A 16,834-nucleotide genomic window follows, 5' to 3' on the forward strand; every position below is an offset into this window, starting at 1 on the left:
ATCCTGGCAGCCGGGACGTCCATCCCCGACCTGATCACCAGCGTCATCGTGGCCCGGAAAGGTCTGGGAGACATGGCCGTGTCCAGCTCCGTGGGCAGCAACATCTTCGACATCACTGTCGGGTGAGTGGCCGCAGAGAAACACAACAAGATAACACAACAAGATAACACAACTTCTCCAGCTGATCGGCTCCGTCTTTGTTTCCCTCGTGAGCAAAACAATCAATTACAAATTATCCTGGAGTAAAGTTTTCTGGAAATTAACTGAAAGTAACTTGTGTCAGATCAATGTGTCGTGAAGCTTCTGAGTCCTGGTCTCTCCTGACCCGTCCTCTCTGGTTTCAGTCTGCCCGTCCCCTGGCTCATGTTCACGCTGCTCCACAACGGCCAGCCCATCGCCGTCAGCTCCAACGGCTTGTTCTGCGCCATCGTGCTGCTCTTCCTCATGCTCCTCTTCGTCATCATCTCCATCGCCGTGTGCCGCTGGAAGATGACCCGCACGCTGGGCCTCACCATGTTCGCCCTGTACTTCGTGTTCCTGGTCCTCAGCGTCCTGCTGGAGAACCGGGTCCTCGTCTGCCCGGTTTCAATCTGAGCCGCCGGGGGAACCTCAGCCAGAGGGAATCAGTACTGTAGATCCAACCAGACCTGGTCTCAAAGGCCCCAGCCCAGTATAGACCCAGTAGAGACCCAGTAGAGACCCAGTAGAGACACAAGCAACGTTAAAGGAAAAATCCTCCTCCAGTGATTCGTCTGCAGCTGCTTTGTCCTGAGTCGCTTTGTGTTGACATACATTCTGCTGTGGAGAGATCAGTGTTGTTGTTTATCACCAGAAGCTCTGGAACAGCCTCACGTTTCCTAGTTGACTTCTTCGTCTTCTAAGTTTCCGGCTCCTCTTCTTCATCCTGAGGTATTTGTGTTCTTCTAGCTTCATGTGTTAGAAACCTCATCAACACGTCCATTCGCTTGTTTGGGAATTTTTGGGGACATTTCCTGCTGTTTTCTTCACACATGGACCCACTCTGACATTTTCCAGATGTTTCACTTCGGAGGCTGTAGGAAAAGAGTCCGGAAACTGGAATCTGACTCGGACATCTGCGTTTGCAGCCTCTCAGTAAAGTGTCCAGAGTTCAGTGCACGTCTGAAAGCAGCTTCAACAACATCTCACCTTTCAGCTTTTGACTAGTAAGCACGAGAACGTCTTGAAGTCTGAACTGTGAGTTTATTTAAGAGTCTTGATAAGAAAACACAGTGTCACTCAATATATCCAGACATTTAAAACCTCCAGATGCTGAGTCAGGAGTCGTGTAACTGGAAGAAGCAGAAGAAAACTTTAGTATTTAGTTTTCGCATGAACGGTTCTGGAAGTTTTCTCATGAGCTCTCTCGGACGTTTTACCAGGAGGCCGGAAGGAAAGTTCCAGAAAACGTCCAGAGCAGCTGTCACATCCGGCAAAATTTCAGCTTTGGACTCTTGTTCTTTAACTTTTCCTTCCGTTCATTTTTTCCTGATAAGACTCTTGAGCCCCACTTTTAGATTTGGACCTTTATGTTTTCTGACTCTGCAGCTGCTGGAAACATCTGGACGTGACCTCACTTCCTCAGTCGTTCACGGTGAAAATAGAAAATTCACCAAATGTTAGAAGAGAATCGTCCCACGTGCAGGATTCAGGTCACTACACTGCTCTGAGGCGGATTTTTCCTTAAACTTTGTGAGCACTTGAATAGATTTAGTATTAAACACATGACGTACAGATTTCACTGTGCAGCGAATTCAAACATCAGATGATGCAACTTTCTGTTTTGCGTGTTCATCATTTTCTGACCTGTATCCCAGAGACGCTGTCGTTGTGTTGAACCATCAAACTTGTGTGTGTTCATGTGTGTTTGTGTGTGAGACAGTATTTCAGTGCGTGGCCAGCAGTGATCGTCTGTGTGTCAGTAAACGTGTTCACATCTGGTTCAGTGTTGAATTGATGCAGATGTTTGTCACTGATGAGAAAACTGTTGATATTTAAGTTTCATGCAATAAATTATTTTTCTTACAGTGAACTGGAGACGTGTTCTACTGGGAAACAAAACAAAACGCTGGAGGGAGGAAAAATGAAATTCTCAGATTTAAAATAATGAGATAAACACTTCATAAGTACATGAGTTTAAAACGCAGCGAGTTTTGTATTTGTAACTTGAATGGCCAATAACATTTTAATCACAAATCAATCATAAATGAGGCTGTTTACATCAAGATTGGATGATTGACAAAATCAACAAGTGTTTTTCATCGGATCACACAAACATGCTCTACAGCGCCACCTGTGGTCAAAAACTCAGGTTAACTCGGGTTATCTTTGTCAAAAACAACAAATGAAGGAAGCAGAACACGTAGTCGAGCTCGTACATGATTTTATTGAAAGTCCATCCGTCCCCTGTAGATCCGGTCTCGGTTCAGAACCGTCTCTCACGTCTCTCAGGACGTCGGCGTGAACCAACCGTTAGAAAAACGAGATTTCTACAAAGGACCAGTTCAAATGTACACGGCCCAGATTCTGCAAAATCAGTCACTCGTACGACTTTTTCATTTCTTTTTCTAACACAAACAACAAAAGATCCACAGACGAGCTTCCTCCTGAAAGTTCACTGTCAAGGGTCAAAGTGCAGATTTCAGACTTTCCCTGTTTTGGTTTCCTCTGCCACAGATAAAACTCACACACACTAACACACACTCACACACACAAACTCACATGGTTTGACATTCATGAGACGCCCTCGAGGTTTGACCCTGGACGTCCTCCTGAAACCAGCGTGTCATGTTTGATCAACGCATGAAAACAACGACCTGCTGAAAAATCCAGTTGATCCAGAATCTGTTTAAACATTAATATAAGTTTGACTGAAAGAGAAAATACAGTTAAAGATTAGAAAGGATCTGAGCTGATTCTTTATTATCACGGACGGACGTTGTGTTTTCACAGGTGTCGTCAGGATCACTCGGAAACTACACAACCAGTTTCCATGAGATGTCGTGGATTTAATAAATTCTGGATTTAAAGCGCTAATAGGAGCCGGTTCAAGTTTAAGATAAGAGATAAAAACCAGAGAGAAGATCTACAGGATCCCGACGAGGACAAAAGAGTTGCAGGAAAGTGAGAAATAAAACCTGTGACAGACATTTTTTACAGTGAGATGAATCGTTTTGTGTGTTCCAGGTTTTTCTTGTGGTTTTAAAACCGCGTCCAACAAAAAGAGGGAGAGTTCATCACAATGTATAAAGTTAACCGGCTTCGTAGATCAGGTTCTCAGGAGATTCAGGGGATTGGGTTGTGGAACCGTCGGCCATTTTCTTGGCGAGAGGAGTAAACTGCATCACATGATCACACACCGGCCTCCACAGGAACACTGACGTCTGATTGGTTAACGAAACGTGAGGAAACTTGAAAAAGTCGTTGAAGTGTAAACAAACTGAAACTTGTGGATCTTTACATTAAGATGAAATGAACAGTAAAAGCAGCGGGACGTGAAACAAGGCGGCTTCAGAAGGTCGTGAACATCAGAGCTGCAGCCGAAGATTCAGAATCGATTCAACTCATCACGGAAATATTATCTCACAACAACGAGCTCAACGAATGAAGACGATGAATCAAACGTCTCATTGGTTATCACCGCAGCTCCGATGTGAACGTTTGTTTTCATGCCCCTCGGAAACGTGGTTAATTATTTACAGACATAAATTCATACGTCAGCTTCTTCTCCGCGACGACAGGACACGATAAAACGCTAGAATAAATAAAGCTGACTCTGTATAAATAGACTTCAAATTAAAATATTGCTAATTGTCTTCATATACTGCGACTATACAATATAAATGCTGCATTTAAAAAAAAAAAAAAAGAAGAAATCCTCTGCTGCTGCTCTTACATCGATTTCACAGGATTAACAGAGAAACCAGGTGAACGATGGACGTGTCCGATCGCTGGGCGTCGGTTTCCCTTCGTCACGGAGTCGAGTCGTTAGAGAAGTGACTCGTCGGGTTTCAGGCTACATCACGCTGACTCACTCCACCGCTCTGATCTCTGAGTTCACATTCACTGTCTGCCAACAGGTTTCCTGAGCTCGTCTCCAAGCGTTCGACGATGAGAGTTCGTCCGGGCGTGGGACGGACGTGGGACGGACGTGGGGGGGGGGGGGGGGGGGGGGGGGGGGGGGGGTTCACAGGTAAGGCTCGCCGAACGTCCGGCGACACTCCATGACCCCGGTGCTGGGAGGACGGTCACAGTTGTGGGTCAGCTTCACCAGGCTGGGCACCAGGCGGTCGTACGCCAGCTTGTACTCACGGTCGAAGGCGTCTGAGGGGAGAAGAGAACGGAGATAAGACCGTGTTTACAAGTTCTTCTTTCAAACCAACTGAGACCCGTGGAGCCTTCAAGGCTCGTTCAGCTTCACTGGTTCGATTTTTGTTCCAGCTGCAACTGGCAATGTCGGACTTACGACAGCCGGGTCAGAAACACATCATATTTTTTTTTTAAACTAACAATTTACTAGCACTTAAATGGCACTCACTATAGCACTTTGTGGTTTTGCTTTATTTTCGAAGAAATTGTACTTTCTTGCTTCTTGTTGTTCTGGGTTTGTACCCTCGGGGTTGAATGCACTCAAGTGTTTGACACAGAGTGGACAAATACTTTTTCACTGAAGTCCAATCGAATGCCGAGAAACTATCGCAGTTTTCAAGGAGTAAAACATCAGCCGTCACTTTGCTACGAAGCTTGCTAACTACGCTACAGAGCTGTCAACGCAAGAACCTGCGTCTACGGCTCAGAGGTTGGCGGCTAATTTACAGACTCAGCAAAAACAAATTCACCGACAAACTGCGAGAGTCAACTACCAAGGCAAGTTTTTTGGTGGCATTCGAAATAGCAAAGGCTAGCATGTCTTTCTCCGAAGGTGAGTTTTTGTTCAATTGCCTTGCAAATAACTGCTTTGCTACTTGTTAAAGGCTAAATCCTGTATGTAAAGATTTTTTATATTCATTTATATTAGTTCACAAAAACACTCCATCCATCTGGTCCTGGCCCCGCCCCTCTGTCAAATTTTAGAACCCATTGTGGCCTGAACTAGGACAACAATTTGCTAATGAGAGTAAAACGTCAACATTGAGTTCACAGCTGGTTTCTGCTGCCCTCAAGTGGCCAAAAATCTGTAATGGCTCATCCTTCATTATACAGGCACATTAAAATATATATTTATACTTTTATTCATCCCAATTCTCTACAAACCCGATGAAAAAAGTCATTTAATAATGAAGCCCTGGCACGAGGTTCAATGTGAGTGGAACTTGCCGATGTCGATGTTGTCTTTGCCCAGAGCCACGAGAGAGAGGAAGAGGACGTCTCTGTACAAACTCCTGATGAAGACAAGAGCACAAGAAGAGAAATGAGTCATCACAGCAGCTTTCACACTCGATTCTCAGTCACTGACACAATGAAAGTAAGTGAGATCTTCCTGTCAACACTTTAGATGAACCTGGTAAAATCTGTTTTTGTTGTTATTTATCGTTCTGTAAGTGAATCAAGTGTTTTCCTGTAAACACACAAGGGTTTACGTGTTTGTTTACACATGAAACGACCTCTACGCACACTTTCAGACGCTCTGACTCTAACACACACACACACGTGTCAGTACTGACCTTTGCCTCTTGACCCCGAGCGTCTGGTTCAGCAGCTGCAGCAGCTGAGCCATCGGCCGGCTGAGGTCGTTCCTCTGGATGCTCTTCACCACGCTCTGCAGCAGCTCCTCGCTGAACGGCTTCTCCTCCTCCGGGACCGGCCGGGACAGAGGGTAGCCGACATCTACCAAAACAAACACACACACAGACACACACAGACACACACAGAGGTCAGCGGAGGACTTGTTTGTATAGACAAGACAGAACCACAGTGAAACAGAATCATGGTGGTTTGGTTTTATCTGAGGTTTTTCACTTCACCCTAAAGCTCCTGGGCTGTGGATCTGTTATACTGGTTTTATTAATCTTGTATATTGGACACGTGTCTGTAGCTATAAGTACTTTAGGGTATTTGGACTTTTGGTCTGAACACATCACTAGCAGGTCTGATGCTACACACACACACACACACAACAATAGATTAATATGAGAATAGTTTGTTACTGCACAATCGGAAAGGGAAAACAAATATTTATTATTATATTATAAACTGATACTGGTTATTTTTGTTATACTTATACTTATGATTTGTATGTCCACGTTAACAAGTGGAAGGACAAAGTGGACATTCACCAGAGATGCAAACCAACATTCAAATACATCTCAGGATTGTATTTGATCAACAACAACAACAACAACAACAACAACAACAACAACAACCCCTGAGTCAACATCATCAGTAAAAAGAGACTTTCAATGTGATGAGAAGAGTTTGACTTCCCAAACAACAACGCAAAGCATCAGGCAGAGAACACACACACACAAACACACACACACGGCACAGAGGGAGACAGCCGGCCTTGCACTGGACAGACACCAGGAGTCATCTGTGTGTGTTTGTGTGTGTGTGTTTGTGTGTGTGCAGGTGAACACTCACTCTCTAACAACAGAGTACAATTAAGCCCTGGAAGACACAGAGAGCAGACACAGCCTGTTAGAGGAGGAACCGCCTCCCAGGAGGAGCTGGCCCCCCCCCTCCGCGCCTCCTCCTCAGCAAACCGGTGAACGATCACAAATCCAGCTTCCGCCAAGTTGTCATCACGAGTAAATCAAAGTGTAACTGCTCTGACTCACTGAAGGTGTTCCAGACGATGTAGAGCGGCTGGATGGGGTCCTGGTGCAGCTTCAGGTTGTCCCACAGGATCTGGATCAGCACGTGTTTACTGTCCTCGGACATCCAGTGACGAGGAACCTGTCAACAGACACAGACACAGACCGTCAGTTGTGTTTCTTGTCTCCCTCAAAACCCTTAACATGTACTAACTTGTCTTTTAAACGTCACAAGATCTGTTTACTACTCGTGTGTGTGTCTGTTTGTGCGTTGGACCTGAGAGTCTCTGTTGCAGTGCTCCGACGTGAGGATGAGTCCGGGCAGGTTGCTGGGCAGGTCCAGTCGTCTGAAGTACCACACCAGGTTCCAGTAGATGATGGGATGGTGGTCCACCATGTCGGCCTCGGTGATGGCCGGGTCGCCCTCGTTCTCCAGGAGAGTCTCCAGCTCCTTCCACAGCACCAGAGGACTCAGGTAGGGGACGGTCACGGGCTCCGGGTTGTGGAGCCGCCACTCCATGTTCAGTGGATCCTGGGGGAATGATTTATCAATGAGTGGTAGGAGTGGCAGACTGTGGAGGACTAGAGCAGGAAGTAGAGAGACGTGGTCTGTGGTTAGCGTGGACACGTACCGATGTCTCATTGAGGCGGCTGGGCAGGCTGCCGGACGTGGGCACGCAGCGGCCGGGTCGGGAAGCTTCCTCCAGAGGATTGAAGGTGCTGACGCTGCGGGCCATGGCCGCTCCAGGGGACGCCATGCCCTGCCGGCATCCTGAGGGGATGTTGATACCTTGAGCCCTGGTTGCTCTGGTCCTGGGAGGACACAGTGAGGACACAGTGAGGACAGGTCAGTGTGAGAAACCAACGCACACAACTCAACACAACATTAAACAATTCACAAGGAGAAGGAAGTTATGAATCTGTCTTAACGTACACTGGATCTGTTTTAAACTCTCAATATGAATCAACCACAGATCTCATCCCACAATTCAACACAACTGGATGTAGAGACCCCCCCCACCCTTCTGTTTGCACTTCATGAGTCACACAAACATCATGATCAGATACTTCCTCTGATTGAGCTACAGGTGATCACACACAGCTCCACATGAACAGCGTGTGAATCCCAGTGAACAACAGTGAGTACCTTCCATCGTCCGAGGACTCCTGGACAACCACCACAGGGAATGGGGGGGAGACGGCTGTTGCGGGACAGGGTGTGGACAAGGTGGACGTCCCCGTGTCGAAACCCGTGGAGGCGGAGTACGATGACGTCATCGCCTCGTCCACTGACGGACTGCCCTTCAGGAAGAGTCTGGGGAGTCAAATCAGAACGGTGCTGGTTGTTTATGTCCTGTTAAATATCTATTCGGGTGTTTTTAAAAATATCTTGTGTTTCCTTCTCTTTTAAAAGATATGTTTTGGGCAGTGGAAATGTGAAATGGGGACCGAGGAAGACGGGCAGCAAAGGGATGGGTCGGAATCGAACCTGCGGCCGCCTCAGAGGGATCCAGCCTCCATGTGTCAGGCTGATTTCTCTTTTGTTTTAAAACCATGTCAAGAAAGTGGATATTTGAAAGGACCAGTAAGATAAGGGTAATGTAAACGCTCTGGTCTACCTGCCGGGTCCCCTCATGTCCCTGATCTCCACATTGAGGAAGGGCAGGAAGGGGTTTCCACAGAAGGGGCAGGTGGTGTTCAGGTTGGAGTCGTCCGCCGTCCAGCCGGCCATGATCTCCTCGTCGTACACCAGAGAGTCACACGTCTTACAGCGAGAGCAGCTGGAGATCAGCAGCTGGAAGAGACACAGACAGAGCTCAGGTCAGTTCTGATGGTTGGTTGGTTCCAGGCACTGGATTAATCAGTGATCACCTCATTTAACACAGGTGGTCGCTGAATTCCACCTCTCATCTTTCCAGTGTGATTTACCTCCATGGCGTAGTTGTTGAAGATGCTGGTGTTGCTGGTGTAGTGGGAGGAGCCGGCGTCCGATTTGTCCGGCAGAGAGAAGCCGGGGGGCGAGAGGACGCCACCTACAGGAGGAGAAGAGAAGAATGATCAGAATAATATCACATTATTTACTCAAATGACTTTTTATATTTATTAAAAACATTTCCGGTCTTTCATCAGATGGTTTTTCAGGAAACTGGACCTTTGAAGAAGTGAATATTTAATTGACAGTCACATTCAAATAATTAAACCAGAAACTGCTAAAGAAAATAAGACAGAGCTGCAGATGGAATTAACTCATACAGATACAATTTCATTTTTCTCACCGTTGATGTTTAATGTTTCAAATATTTGGCAAATAAAATGAAGACGGCACAAAAACTCATTTCACCTGAATCACTTTGTTTGAAAAATGTGTCAAAGATAAAAACCTTTGCTTGGAATGTGATCATGTTAGAAACTACTGATAAGGAAAGAGAGGAGCTTCCTCACCGGGCAGCAGGGACGTGGGTCTCATTCGGCGGGTGCCGGCGGGGGGGCTGTCCAGTCGGCTGCGCCGGGGGCTGCGCCGGGGGCCCGAGGGACCAGAGGGCCCGTTCCTCTGTGGAGAGACCACGGAGCTCTCCGACCCCCGGCCGTCTTCCTCATCCAGCAGAGACGAGCCGTCCGGGTCCCCGACACTCAGCCGGTCCCCGTAACCGTCCTGGACCGATGGAGGAGAGCCGGCAGGTTAATGTCGTGTAACGTATGTATTCATAAAACTATGATACTCACAGCAACAGCTACTACAAATTAAATTCCTTATATCCTAAAAGGTTAGAGATTGTTTTTATAGATTATCTCAACTAAAAAATGTTTTCCTCTTTGACTTTAACACAAATCATTGAAATGATTCACTAGAGCAAACCTGATGAACATATAGTCAGGGATCATACGATTTCATAAAACTGTGTAAATGTCATAAACATTTATAATCTGCACCACAGAACATTTAAAAGTTCTTTAAAAAAAAAGAGGGGTGGATCCAGGAATTTATTTAATTTCTTTAACAGAGAGAAATTGGAAGTTTTTACCAGATGTTTGAGTCATTGCTGTAATATCGCAAGTTTCCCCACAAATAAAGGAATATTTTCACCTCATCTCACATATGAATTATATCAACACGGCCACAAGATGGCAGCAGCGCTCCAACTGAAGTATTCCACTACTTCTATATGAGCTTCATATTGTAAAAGCACTGACGTGTATTTGCAACAGTGCAAAAGTAAAATCACACAAGTGTTTAAACAGGTTTTATCTTATTTGAAGTTTGCTTCACATTGCTGAATGTTTATAGATTCAAAAGTGGCTTTTTTCTTTGATTAAAATGTCTGATATAGGTTTAACATTAGGTCACTATCTGTATATATGTATATATTCATCTCAAGCTCGATTCAAGTGAGTTTTTTGAGTCTGAAACAACATTTATCTCCACAATCTGAAGCTGCTATCTCCGGTCAGGACTCGGTACCTTGGTGGGTGTGGTGTAGGTGGCCAGACGCGAGTACCAGCGGCTCGCCTTCTCTGCCACCCCCTTCCCAGCAGAGACCACACTGGTTTTGAAGACGTCCAGCGTTGGTGTGAGCAGAGTGTCCAGAGCGAAGGAGGAGGAGGACGGTGAAGGCGACACCAGGCTCATCCTGTCCGCCCTCTCTCTGTAGGGGGAGGGGCGAGGGCTGGGGCTGGGCGTGGTGCTGGAGCTGCGACGGGGGGGCGACGACCACAGACGCTGGCGTGAGATGGGATGGGAGGGAGAGGGCGGGTGGAACGTGCAGGAGCGTGGGACTCCAGCCGTCCTGAGGGAGGAGCTGTGGGAGGAGCTGTGGGGCAGGCTGGCTCTGCGGGGGCCGGACATGGAGGAGGGATGGAGGAGGAGGGGGCTGGCTGGGTCCTGCAGGTCCAGACTGGGCGTGCGGCTGGTCAGCGGGCTGCCCATGTGGTTCATGTAGAGCTCGATCTCCCGGGCCAGGTGCCTGCCGGCGCTCGGCGTGCTCCCCTCATCACCGTCTGGGTACCGATCCTCCCCCGGCTGCTCGGACTGGGACTCTGCAGCCAGCAGGGACAGAGGGTCGTCGCCCATCTCGATGCCGGTGCGCTTCACGGCTCCTCCGGACGTCCCGGGGATCATGGCCCCGGAGCTGGCGCTGCGTCCCACCAGCTTCTTGTGCTTGTGGCTCTGATGAGCGTTGACGCCAGGCCCGGTCGCAGGCTTGTCTAAATCCAGATCCTCCAAATCAAAGATGGCCTCTGTGTTACTCCTGTCCTCATCACTGGAGTCCTGTCCCTCCAGCTCCTCGTCCTCCTCCCTGTGATCCAGACGTCCAGCGACGCCCTCTGATCCGACAAAAGCCAGAGACCGAGGCCTCTTGCTCTTACTGAAGTTAACAGCGGAGAGAATTCTGGCATCGGCCCCCAGGTGACCCGCGATCTTATCTGGGTCCGTTTCACCTTGGCTCATCCCCAGGCCGAGGACGGTGGTGCCGCTGCCGCTGCTGCCCACCGTGTCTCCGCTCAGACGGCGACCCCTGACCCCCGGCCACTCGAGGGCCGAGCCGCTGCCGGCGCTGCCCACCACCTCTTCCAGAGCGCTCCGGTGTCTCCTGAGCAGACTGTTGGTCTGGACCTCGCAGATCTCATCCAGGGAGGAGGTGAAGAGGAGACCTGCCACGTGTCCTGAGAGGGGGGGAGCGTGTTAGAGAATTGTTTTTGTTAAATGACACAATCGGACCGCGCTGAGAGTTCTGACTTGAAGTTTCATGGGTCAATCGGTTTAAATAGATGGAGCTTGTTTCCTTTTTGAAACTCTTTCATCTTGTTTGAAGGAGTACATTTAAAAAATGTCTGTTTGGCCTGTATCTCACCACTATCTCTCTATCGGTTATTCTCATAACTTTAAGACTTTATTCCAATGGACTTACAAAAAAATTCTTGTAATTTTTCACTTTAATCCCCCAAATCCCGGATGTTTTCCCCTTCAAGTGGCCATAACACTCTCAAAAAGCAAAATATACTTGTTTAATCCAATCTGAAAAGGCCTTTTATATGTTAAATATCTCAAAACAGTTCAAGGACCCTTGTCCAACCTGAACCAGCTTCTCCTCCCCCACTGGAGGAGCCATTAACTCCTATGTCCTCGTGTACCTGTGCTCACGGAGCTCTTGGGTTTACAGGACGAGTCGTCAAAGGCACAGCTGCTGCGCACGATGCCCCGCGGCCTGAAGGAGGAGAGGACCTCCACGTCCAGCTGAGGGAGGCAGTCTTTACTTCCTTTGGCGCTCTCCGTCTCAGACACTACAAACACAAGAATTACAATTTCAAAAATCGTCCTTGTTGACGATGGGCCCGGCTTTGAACACGATATCGTTCTTTTAAATAATCCTCGCACGGAAAAAAACAAAAACGCTTTGATGTGCGTGAGAAACCAGGAGAGATGAATCGCCTCTGGAGGAGCCGGGAGGATCAAGGCAGAGGAAGGGGGAATCCCGTGATTTAAGTTATGGTTTTACATTGAGAGGGCACAGACGACATAAAGATCAGGTGATATCTGAACTACTGACGGGAGCTGCAGTCGCTCTCCTTCTTCTCGTCCTTGTCGGGGGCAGCGTCCTGGGAGCTGGGGTCTCCTCTCCGGACCTCCTCTTTGGACAGCGAGTTATAACCCAGATCCGACTGGTCTCCTGAGGAACAAGAGAAACAGAGGGAGAAGGAGATTAAACAGAAGAAAGGGGAGAACACAGGCACTGATTGTAAACATGAATATAAACCACAGTGAATGATAAAGAGGAAGGATTCAAGTTCTAGCTTCTCAAAACGGCACCTCGTCCTTAAAGACGGCTGCACACCCGCACTGCTGCATGTGCCAGATGTCCTTTAATTCACCAGTGTCTACAGAACAAAACCCAGAAAAAGATTTTGCTATAAAAATAGAAGAAACTGTGAATCTGTTGTTGCCGGAAGGAGACGTAATTGAGACGTTAAGAGGAAAAGCCGGAGAGAAAAGGCAACTAAAGCTGTGCTGAATCTAAGCCTGGTCCTGAGGCCATGCAGCTCTACAGTTACTGTACGGAAACAAACCACACGTTCACAGCTGCTGAGGAACTCCACTGCTCAGACCTGACTTCAGGGAGAAAGAGAAACCTGCCGTCACTCGGGGCTGACTCTTCCACCTGTCTCTTAAACCTCCCTGGACCTGAGGGCAACCGGCTGTCTGATGATTTGTTTCCCCTCTTTCATCTTTCCCATGAGCCTCCTTGGCCATCGATGCTAAATAAAGCATGAGGGCGGCGTGGCACGGCTGCAGCACAGTGTGGAGCGACTCACATCTGAGGCCAAGGGACGAAACTCATTCTATATACACATCCGGGTCCTTCCCTCCTGCTGTGAGCTGAGGTTCTCTCTCTCTCTCCCTCTCTCTCTCTCTCTCTCTGTGTGCACACCACGCAGCGTCTCCTGCAGAGCTGCCGACTCTGTGATTAAAATTATTTCCGTAATCAGAAAGAATGTGCCTCTGGGCAATTACCCGCCATAATTGACAATGACAAATCTGTCTGTGGTGAATCGTGAGGGGAGAGCGAGAGAGAGACCAAAAGAGAGACGGGCAGCAGAGAAGCACCCGACTGTGATGTGCTGGACGGAGGGATGACGCGGTGAGAGACAGACAGAGGAGGAGAGAGAGAGAGAGATCAGACAGAGAGAGAGAGATCAGAGAGAGAGAGAGAGAGAGAGAGAGAGAGAGAGAGAGAGAGAGAGAGAGAGAAACAGTGAACGAGTGGTGATGAGAGGGCTCTAGAAAACACTGTGAAGATGAGACAGAGATGCGACCAGAGAGACAGAGACAGACAGAGAGGTTTACCTGGGTGGAGGGTGGCTTCTCTGAGCTCAGAGCCCCCACGGTGGGAGTCGGCCACCGGGGCCCCGGCGCCCACGCTGCCGGCCCCTCGGCCAACTGCATGCAAGGGCAACACAGGCAGGGCCAGAGTGAAGGGCAGGGTTAGGGACAGAGCAGAGCAGAAACCACAGCCGCAAAACCAGGGAGAGACACGGATGAGCGACGGGCAAACGAGAGGAAGGTGGAAAAACAGGCAGCGGAGGGAAGGAGGTGCACGAGGAGGAGGAGGAGGAGGAGGAGGAGGAGGAGGCCAAGTCGATGAGTGGGACAAATGAGGAAGAAGGATAAAGAATAAAAATAAAGATGTCATTGATAGAAAGGAAAAAGATGAACAGTAGAACAGAATGGCTGCCTCTTAATGGCGGAGACAAGCCTTTTGGAGTGTACCTGTGCTAGATCTATCGTCAGTGGGGTCTACTTTGACGGAGCCGGCGGCGTAGGGGCCCTGCTCGGCCGGGTTAGTGTCGGCAGAGCTCTCCAGGCTGCCGTGACTCACAGCGTCCAGGTCGCTGCCATCTGCCCAAAGACAACAGCCGGTTAAAGGAAGCAGAGCTCGACTCCTGCTCCTCAACTCTGCTTGTTACACATTTAAATAAATGTCTTTTCAAATCCTTCAGGTGATGGTGAGTACGAGACGAGGACCGTCTCACAGAGGACACAGTGTCTTAAAGGGGTCTGACTTCCATTACCTCCAGTGGGAAGGTTATGATTTTGTCTGTGCAACAAATTAATTTCACGAGACTCAGAGAAGAACCCGTTCTCTTTGGGTCTGGATCCAGATTTTCTTCTCAGTTTCCTTAACGTTGCTTTTTTTAAAACATTTTCCTTGATTCTTCAGAGAAAATTGTGGATCTTAATGAAAATTATAATCAGGAATCTTTAAGGGACTGATATTTATGTGTTTGTGCAATTTGGTGCAGATCCAAATAAAAATACAGCCGAACCAGAATGATAACATGAAAAATTACTGTTGAAGGATAATAATAATAAATAAATAATAAGTTTATACAGAGAGCACTTAACAACACAAAGTATGAAGCATTGCAAAACAAGTAAAAAATACAGAAGGACGTTTATAAATTAATGGTAAATATAATAGAAATTATTTGAAAAATTGGAAATTGTAAATATTTAAGAATTAATTCAAACTAATGCCAAATATATCTGTGGCTTGTGTCTCCTAGTTGTATGTGGAAAATATAACTGAATGTGTTAAACAGGAAGCTGTGTCTCTTTCAAACTAAATCACAGCTGACGAGGAGGGTTGAACACTGGTTACCAGCGAGGATCTTAAATAATAAACTGGGATCAGCAGGACGGGGATCAACATGCAGCGGGTGTGCAGGGGTTCACCGGCATGCAGGGGAGTTAATTCACACACGTTGAGATACTTGTGTGTTTACAGTTACTGTCTTAAAGCAACACTATGAAACTTTTATAACGAGCAGCTTCATTAAAATGTGTCTGATGGTTCGGTGACTGTGAACGTGGAGAAAGTTTCCTCCTTCGCTCCCTGAACGTCTCTGTAACTCTGGTGAGTGGGTTCATCTCCTGTGAGAGGAACTGACTGAGAGTCACAGCTTCAACTGATCCACAATCAGCTCCAGCTGAAGAGTGAAGCTGAACTGAGTTTAGCTCCAATATTCAGCAGGAAACTTTGAGAATATGAAGAATTCTAAACAAGTTTTGTGGGTTTGTTACAGCTGCAGCTATTCAGGTTCAGGAAGCAGAGGATCATGGGTAATAACAACTTGTTATCCAAGAACTAACTAACAACTTAACAAGTTACATAGTGTTGCTGTGAGACTTTACACACTTCACTGTTTAGAGGGGTAAATTTGGGTCGTTTCACACGTTTTATTGCCTCTTAACGACCCAGTAACGACTGCTGAGTCAGCGTTTTATTATCATACGCAGAGCTCTGTTTGCAAATGCGTGGGATATGAACAGCTGCTTTCCAAATGTGCACGTGGTTCTGTTGAATTCCCCTTGTATAGTTTACAAACTCCCTATCTATGTGCATGCTGCAGTAGAGTCAGAGGAGGTTTCTCTTCTTGACTGAGATCAGAGGGTGAACTAACCTTCCTCCTCTCAGACATGCAGAGTGTTGCTCTCTAATCCCAGTTACCTGACAGAGGGCTCTGGGTGACGGGGCCCTGCCGGCGTAGAGCCTGTTTGAACTGTGCCACGCCGAGGACCACGTTTCTCAGCTTCATCCACAGGAAGTAGCCTCCTCTGGTGCTGGAGGGCCACGTGCTCTCCAACACCGCCTGGACACCGGGAGGGAAGACACGGTAAAGGAGTTAGAATGACCTCCCTGTCCCCCCCCCTCTTCAACCAGTGCAGTTCTGGTATATGTACATTTATTTTCCAGGTGACCTTTAACCTTTGACACTCGGAAATCTAAATCTAAATCAATCTCTGAGTCCAAGGGACAACTGGTCAAAAGGTGAAGGAATTCCAAAAAGCAGCCTTGAGGTTGTGTTCAAGAGATCAAAGAGGCCGCCCATGACCTTTGACCTTTGACCACCCAGATCGAATCTGTTAATCCGTGAGTCTCGGTGAACATCTGCGCCAAATCTGAGTGGATTCTCTTGAAGTGTTCCTGAGATATGTTGTTCACAATGCAAACAAGTGTCCAACTTTTGTTATTATAATTTGACCCAATCTCTGTTTCATAATAGCGTGTTGAATGGATTTTTCATCAGAGCCGTTAACCCGCTGTGCAGATCCACGCTCCCTCTCGGCAGCGGAGGCGGAACAGAACAGTCACCGCAGCTGTTTGTGGCCAAGTCACGTTCGACAGTCTGCTCCGAAAATACACTTCACCCCCCCCCCCCCCCAGCTGAGAGCAGCTCACCGGTAATCCTCTGAAAAGCACCGGGTTCATTTCACCGGCTGCCGCTGAGTGGAGGCTGGAAGGATCCAGACCAGGTGAGAACCCTGGAACCGCTGTCAGTGACTCTGTTAATGTGACTGACACACAGTGGTCTGTGCCTCAGACTCACTGACACTTAACGAGCCCTCGTTAGACTCCACGTTCAAAAGGTGAGAGCTCTTAGATGGACTTCTGTCAACCTACAACTATCTCTTCCTACAAACAATGAAACTGCTTTTCAGAATAAAAGCAATACATACAATAGCTGGTGACCTCGTTATATTTAAAAGGCAAAGGATTCTGGGGACG

The 16,834-nt window shown here is 47.6% G+C and overlaps 2 protein-coding genes across 2 annotated transcripts in view; one reads left to right on the forward strand and one right to left on the reverse strand.

Annotated features, from left to right (window-relative positions):
• Positions 1–16,834, forward strand: part of LOC128442553 (NACHT, LRR and PYD domains-containing protein 12) — a 226,845-nt gene that overhangs the window by 124,831 nt on the left and 85,180 nt on the right. The window lies entirely within an intron of this gene.
• Positions 4,205–16,834, reverse strand: part of LOC128442753 (C-myc promoter-binding protein) — a 34,021-nt gene continuing 21,391 nt past the window's right edge. Inside the window, exons 18-33 of the mRNA XM_053425331.1 lie at positions 15,776–15,917; positions 14,035–14,163; positions 12,317–12,436; positions 11,901–12,050; positions 10,231–11,432; positions 9,213–9,423; positions 8,700–8,803; positions 8,390–8,565; positions 7,918–8,085; positions 7,403–7,583; positions 7,048–7,302; positions 6,795–6,912; positions 6,598–6,624; positions 5,682–5,844; positions 5,335–5,399; positions 4,205–4,341 (exon numbers count right to left, since the gene is read on the reverse strand). Coding sequence (XP_053281306.1) covers positions 4,205–4,341; positions 5,335–5,399; positions 5,682–5,844; positions 6,598–6,624; positions 6,795–6,912; positions 7,048–7,302; positions 7,403–7,583; positions 7,918–8,085; positions 8,390–8,565; positions 8,700–8,803; positions 9,213–9,423; positions 10,231–11,432; positions 11,901–12,050; positions 12,317–12,436; positions 14,035–14,163; positions 15,776–15,917 — 3,348 coding nt within the window. The remainder of the gene's footprint in view (positions 4,342–5,334; positions 5,400–5,681; positions 5,845–6,597; positions 6,625–6,794; positions 6,913–7,047; positions 7,303–7,402; positions 7,584–7,917; positions 8,086–8,389; positions 8,566–8,699; positions 8,804–9,212; positions 9,424–10,230; positions 11,433–11,900; positions 12,051–12,316; positions 12,437–14,034; positions 14,164–15,775; positions 15,918–16,834) is intronic.

The sequence above is a fragment of the Pleuronectes platessa genome, chromosome 1, assembly GCF_947347685.1.
Source record: "Pleuronectes platessa chromosome 1, fPlePla1.1, whole genome shotgun sequence".
NCBI lineage: Eukaryota > Metazoa > Chordata > Actinopteri > Pleuronectiformes > Pleuronectidae > Pleuronectes > Pleuronectes platessa.